Here is a 7308-nt window from a genome sequence, read left to right on the forward strand (position 1 = left end):
TATATAGGGAGGAAAATGATGATGATGATATGATTTTTTTTAGTACATCCGACAACAATTTTATTTTCATTAAGAGATTTAACCCCCATATAGTACAACGACATGACTGCCGTCGGGACACGAAAATTAAAGGATAATTATTCTTATTCAATTTATTCATGGCTTTCAAATTAATTAATAAAACATCATATCCTTGTAAAAATGTAAAGGAACGAATATATTTATTACTAAGGGGACAATTTCTCAAAACAATAGCTTCTTTAGGATTAATATTACATCGCACTCCGTATATCTGTTTATATGGGAACTGCTCGCACGGAAGAGAAGTGAGAACCATTCAGCATCGTCCACGTATCTAGATTTAAGGGATAGAAAAATACTGATTTAAAAAAAAAAAAAAAAATACGATGACATTTTCGTAAATAATTGAACATTGACGTGCAAGTAAAATGTATTACAAGTGCAAGTAGCAGTTTCATATAGTGTACCTCAGTGCATGTAAAATGTATTACAAGTGCAGGTAAAATGTATTACACGTGCAAGTAAAATTTACGTTGAACATCAAAACTAAGTGCACCGAATGTTATAGCTAGGTGCACATATAGTTATAAGTAGTTGCACCTAGGTGCATGAATGTTAACAATGTAAAATTACATGCACTTGTAAGCAGGGTTGTAAAAATCGGTCTAGGCGCTCGCCTAGGCCCCGCCTAGGCGCTAGGCGCCTCTAGACCGTGGCGATTTCCCCTTTAGGCGCCCGCCTAGGTTATCGGCCGCCTAGGCGTCCGCCTAGCGCCTAACTCGGCCGATTTGGCCGCCTAGCGTCTAAGTTAGTCGAGTTAACTCGTCCATTTTGGTCGAGTTAACCCAATCGGCTCGGTTTATTTTTTTATTATATATATATGTGTGTGTGCGCGCGCGCGCATACATATATATAATATGACATATATACACTCGTAGACTAGTTTGATACTTTGAATCTTTGGATGATTGAAGTATTTGAGTATTTTTAATTTTTTATATTGTTTTAATGTTTTTTTTTTTTTGAAAACCATTGTTTTGATGTTATGACTTATGAATTATCATTAATTGATTTATTTGAATGTGTTATCTGATTAAATGTTGAAAACAACCTCATTAAAATTGTCAAACTGCAAGTCTACCACTGTTTTTTAGGCGCCCGCCTAGCACCGCCTAGATTCCGCCTAGGCGCCGCCTAGGCGCTAGGCGCTGTCCGGGCGCCCGACTAGCGCCTAGCGCCTATTGCAACCATGCTTGTAAGTGAAAGTATGTGCACTTGTAAGGGATTTTACCTGCATTTTTTACTTGCAAAGGTGCACCACCGACTACTTGCACTTATATAACTTACATGCACCAAAAGTTCAACAACTACTCACATTAAGCACAAACTCGCGCACGTTAAGCACAAAACTCACGCATGTTAAACACAAAATTCACGCACCGTAAGCACAAAACTCACGCACTTAAGCACAAAACTCACGCACTTAAGTTTTCAACAACTCACATTAAGCACAACCCCACACATATTAAGCACAAACCCCACACATATTAAGCACAAGACTCACGCACTCAGGGGCGGAGCCACCCCTACCCCAAGGGGTGCCCTGGCCCCCCCACCCCACCCCCATTTTTAATAAATATATAGGTATATATTATTATAATAGGGATAAATTACACTTTTGGCCCCCCTCCTATTTTTTTTTTTTTTTTTAAATAATCTATTATGTATATATTAAATGAACTCGAAAGTTACACTTTTCGTCCCTAAGTTATGAGAAATTGTAGAATTCGTCCATAATTGTTGGTCGTGTTCACTTTTCGTCTCTAAACTATAATTGACGTTGCAAATTTCGTCCTTTAAATGACATGTTGTGGTCACTCTTCCTTTCTAAGCTATACTTTGTTCCTAATGTTTTGTTAGTAAAGGGACGAAATTTGCAACATCAATTACGGAGAATATTTTAGGGACAAAAAGTAATTAAGCATGACTAATAATTATGAATTCTTCAATTACCCTATAACTTAGTGGTTAAAAGTGTAATTTTTTCTATTTTTTACTATTGTATAATTTTTGTGTTATGTAAAAAAAATTCAAAAGTAATGTTTGACAATCTTAACGATCGTACTCATATAATTATATATTTCATATATTATTGTACATAGTATAATTAAAAATAATTATCAATAATAATTGGCACAATCATATATGGTATATATATAATAATATTGTGTGGTTGGTACTAATATGAACTAAGATAATAAATTTCTTCTATAAATTTGGCCCCCCCAACCCCAGCTTTCTGGCTCCGCCACTGCACGCACTTGAAGTACAACACACTTAATTATATATATATATATATATATATATATATATATATATATATATATATATATATATGTGTGTGTGTGTGTGTGTGTGTGTGTGTGTGTGTGTGTGTGTGTGTGTGTGTGTGTGTGTGAGAGATAACAAGTCCTTAGGAGAAAACTAAGAACCAACCGTAACATTACATTACATCTATAAAAATTAGACGGACCTAATCAATTTTTAAAAAAAAAAAAAAAAAAAAGATGCGGTGGATTTTTTGTAATTATCACCAACTTAATATGCAAACTTGAACATTAAAATCGGTACTTTTCAAAATTTTCCAGGTTTTCACATTTAGTATTAACATATTGCACACTTAGTATTAACATTTTGCACATTTAGTATTAAAAGATTGCACTTGCAAAAATACGAAAGTGCATTGCACTTAGGATTTCGATTTTAGAGTTTATGACTGAGTTTTTGTTTTATTTGGTTTAGTGGTTCACTTTTTACTTCTTAGGACCTAGCATTTACAGTTTAGATTTAAAATTTAGCCTTTTCATTAATTTTTAAAAATTTATTATGTTTGCATATTTAGTTGTCATTCACATATTGCTTACTTAAATATTTAAGTTTGCAAAATAAAGTTGACAATAATTACAAAAATGTCAACGTATTTTTTTTTTTTTTAAATCTGATTTGATTCAATTCATTTAATTTTTACAAATATAAGGATGAGATTCAAATTTTGCACATTGCACCTTCATTGCGGAAAAATTGTCCATTTCTAATAAAAAATTTTAACCGCTTTAAAAATATACGAAAATTTTCAACTTTGAATTGAAACAAATAACTCTAGTAAATAACATAATTTATGTCTGCTTGGATGATAAAAATTTATAATGGTGATCGAAAAATTTTTGGTGTCTGATTTAACATTTTAAAATTTTTGAAAAGGTTTACTCCTTTATATATAGTAATGAAAGAAAGAGGAGAAGAAAAGAAAAAGGAGGGAACGAAAAGCAGGAAGAGAAGAAGAGGACAAGGAGAAGGTGAATTGAAGACGGTGAAGTTAGGTTGCCATAAATTTCTTTAAATTGTTGTTTTTGTTTTGTTTTGTTTTTTGTCTTGTTTTTTGTTTTTTGTTTTTTGGTTTCTCAACTTAGCATATTAAAAAAAAAAAAAAACACAAGTGTCAAATACGCACATCTACTACTGCAAAGTGCTCAATTCCCACCACGAACTAAATTAAGTGTCAAATAGGCCCATTTATTAGCTAAATTTGTTCGATTGACTTTTTTTACAGGTTGCCCATTCAATTATTAAAAAATAAAAAAAAATAAAGAAATTTCAGCCACCGGCTGTTCGCGCCGGACAGCCGGTGGCTGCGTATTTCACAGACAGCCACGATTGTCAAACACCAGTTGTGGCTGTCTAGTTGTCTTCGCCGGACAGCCACAACTATTTGTAAAATACGCAGCCAGCGGACAGCCGGTGGCTGAAATTCCTTTATTTATTTATTATTTTTTTATTTTTATTTTTATTTTTATTTTTAAATAATTGAATAATTTTAACCATTTTTGGATAGTGAAAAATTATTCTAAAATTTCAACCCGTGGTTATCAAAATATTTTGTATATATATCTTTACGGATGCCCTCAATGTATAGTTAAACTAGTCAACCAAGACAAAATAAGTTTATAAGTTTAGCCTTCCTCAAGGTTGAATCCTCAACCCCAAGGACCCGATCAATTAGTCAACCAAGACAAAGTAAGTTTATAAGTTTAGCCTTCCTCAAGGTCCTGATAGAGCATCTAGGAGGATGCCCCTCGCTTTGAGAGGTTATTCTCACACTATTACAGGTGTGACTCGATACCCGATCATTCTTCACAAACTTCACCCCTATAACCAATTGAACAGCCCATGCAAACACTTATCTATATTCATAGATCTAGGGTTCCATGATTAGTAAGTTGGGGCATTAAGGTCCTTTACCACAAAACCTTTATTCCCTCACTGGCTGTCTCGCCATATATATAAGTATTCATTACAAGATAACTAAAGATACTCATAGAATACATGCATGGTTTAGGCTTGTGTTTCATTTTCCTAATTTGTGGTCAGAAATTAGAATTGCATAATTTTAGCCATATGAGTATTTAATTTTTATTACTACATATTAAAGTTTAATGTAAATAGTCTTTTATTGAATTTAATTCACTCAAAAAGGGTAAGTCGGTAAGATATATAATGTATTGTCCAAAAAAAAAAATCTTTACGCATTTGTTAACTATAGACACATAAATTAAGCACTTTTCATTCTTCCAAAGGCTGAACCCCAACCAATTAAGCACTTTTCATGTTTGTACTATAAGCGCATTTAGTACTACGGTCACATATTGTCTGCTATTAAAAATGTGAATGGTGTTTCTTGTATTAGTGGGCGTAGATTGTATTGTATGATTCAATAAATACTATTTGGCCTTTTAAAAAAAAAATTACTATTTGGCAAAATGATCATTCCACATATTAAGGCTTCCCCAGGCATCGGCTCTTAATTAAAAAAAAAAAAAAAAAAGAAGAGGAATTAATAAAGCAATAAATGCAAATTCCTAAAACACGTACTTGTATACCAGTATACCAATACAAAGTGATTTACACCAAGTAGTCATCACCAACGTACAATTTTTCTTTTATTTCACATATTTATGGTAGAAAAAAAAAATCAAATAAAATTCACAAAAATAAGAGGTAAATCAAAGAAAACAGATGAATCCTTTAATTTAATTTCTTTTCATTTTCTTCTGAAAAAGGAAACCTAACGAAGAAAAAGGGAAAAAAAAACATAATTGTTACTATAGTCTTTCAATTTAATTAAATAAATTTGATCTCTCATCAATTGTCTAAAGTATTATGAATTGAGTCCCTTGTCATATAGTACTACCCTCAAACTTCACTAGTACTCTAGTAGTCCAGATAATCCGAACAAATCTGGCACGTGTGTACTAATAGAGTTTGAAAGTTGGTACTATATCGAAGGGTTGAATTAACAACAATTTAGATAATTTCGAGTAGTGATCAAATTTGTTCAGATCTCTAAGAAGAGGGTAAAATTGAGGGACTAAAAGTGCATTTTTTACCGGAAGAAAAACATCATGGGATGACGTAGTCATCTGGAATGTTGAAGGTGTTTGGATCTTCATGTTGGAGCCATCCAAACTTGTCCAAGAAAGGGTTGGTTAGGGTTTGGGGAGGGTAGTTATGGATGTCATCTTTCCACACATTTTCTTCTTCTCCCAAATCCCTAACCACCTCCCACAGGCAACTGTTGCACTTAAACCCCGCCCCGAAGCTGATCATGAACACCTTGTCGCCTTTCTTGAGCCGCTTCTTGGCCTCCATGTACCCCAGAACGTACCAGAGGCTACTGGCGGAGGTGTTGCCGAACCGGTGGAGCGTCATTCTCGCCGGCTCCAGATCGTACTCGCTCAGGTTCAGGTTCTGCCCGATGCCGTCGATCACCGCCTTCCCGCCGGTGTGCAGGCAGAAGTGGTCCACCCCGGTCTTGAAATCCGGCGGCGGCGGCGGCTTGCCGCCGCCGCCGCCGAGTTTCCGGCGGGATGTGAGTATAACGAAGCGGAGGAGCTCCCTGATGGGGAGGATCTTCGGGGCGATTTCTTTAAGGTTGTCGACGAAAGCTCGGGTGGCGGCTTTCGGCAGCGTCTTCCCCAGGTGGAACCCGACACGCCCCTCCTCGTCCTCCGTCTGTATACAACAGCCGTACGATTCTTCTTTCGCTCCATGGTGGGTTCTTACTAGGCATTTCAGCTTGAACATGGATTTCTCCCGTAAACCCGGTTTGTTGGTGAGCAAAATCGCGCAGCCGCCGCTCCGGAACAGACAATTGGACAGAATCATGGATCTGTCGTTCCCGGAGTACCAGTTGGGGCTGAGCGACTCCGAGGTTACAACCAACGCCAAAAGATTCCTCTGGGTCTTGAGAATATTCTGTACGATGTTAACCGATATCAAGCTGGCGCTGCACCCCATTCCGGTGAGGTTATACACCTTAACATTCTCCTTCATCTTGTACTTGTTAACGATCCGGGCCGACAGCGACGGCGAGCACGCCAGCATCGAAACGTTAACGACCAGAACGTCGATCTCCTGCGGGGAAACCCCTTGCCGGTCCAGCAACCGCCCGATGCTGTCGGAGAAAAACTCCTCCATCTCCATGATCCCGTCCTCGTACGTCGGACACTCCTCCCGGCCGTCGAACACCATCCTCGGCGCGTACGTTTGTTCCCCGATGCCGGAGCTCACGATGGCCTTCAACAGAAACTTGTACTCGTTCAACCCCAGGTTCTTGTTCCTCCTAATCACCTCCCCACTGAACTTAGTGCTCAGCTTCCGGTCGTCGCCGGGCTTGTAGCATTGGTAGTCCAGAATGTAGCAGCCTTGGTGTTTCTTTTGGTCTATGATCTTCCATATGAAGAAGAAGAGGAGGTAGAGGGGAGGGAGAGAGTAGCATAAAATGGTGAAGGGATCCATGAAAGACAATAAGAGGGTGAATGTTTTTTTTTTGTTTTTTGTTTTTTGAAAAATGAGATGTTGTGAAGTACGTACGTTGGGTTTTTTTTTTGGGGTGACAACTTTAAATTAAACACGGAGTTATATAGTAAGAGGTGGGTGTTTGGAGTAGGACATGTGAAGAAACCAAGTAAAGTTGCAAACTTTCTTTAATTTCATGTTCTCAATTTAAAGGGTAAAACTCTATAACTCCCACCACCTTATTGGTGCATGACACCTCTCCATCAATCTTTATTGCAATATTAATTTCAGCCCAGCCCCTACTTGTATTTCACAATAGTCAAGTTTGACTTCTGGTAGGATCGTGGTAAATTTTTATGTAAACCATAAAAAAAATGTATTTTAATATATTAAAAGTGCATTATTTATTAATGAAGGTACATTATATAAAAT

The 7308-nt window shown here is 36.7% G+C and overlaps 1 protein-coding gene across 1 annotated transcript; it reads right to left on the reverse strand.

Moving 5' to 3' along the window:
- Positions 1-5181: 5181 nt before the first annotated feature.
- On the reverse strand, positions 5182-7049 carry LOC109163237 (3-ketoacyl-CoA synthase 12-like). Its single transcript, XM_019311996.1, has one exon. The coding sequence runs from the start codon at positions 6874-6876 to the stop codon at positions 5479-5481; it is 1398 nt and encodes a 465-aa protein (XP_019167541.1). The 5' UTR covers positions 6877-7049; the 3' UTR covers positions 5182-5478.
- Between the last annotated feature and the right edge of the window lie 259 nt (positions 7050-7308).

This window comes from Ipomoea nil, unplaced genomic scaffold (genome assembly GCF_001879475.1).
Source record: "Ipomoea nil cultivar Tokyo-kokei standard unplaced genomic scaffold, Asagao_1.1 scaffold3016, whole genome shotgun sequence".
In the NCBI taxonomy this organism is placed as follows: Eukaryota; Viridiplantae; Streptophyta; class Magnoliopsida; order Solanales; family Convolvulaceae; genus Ipomoea; species Ipomoea nil.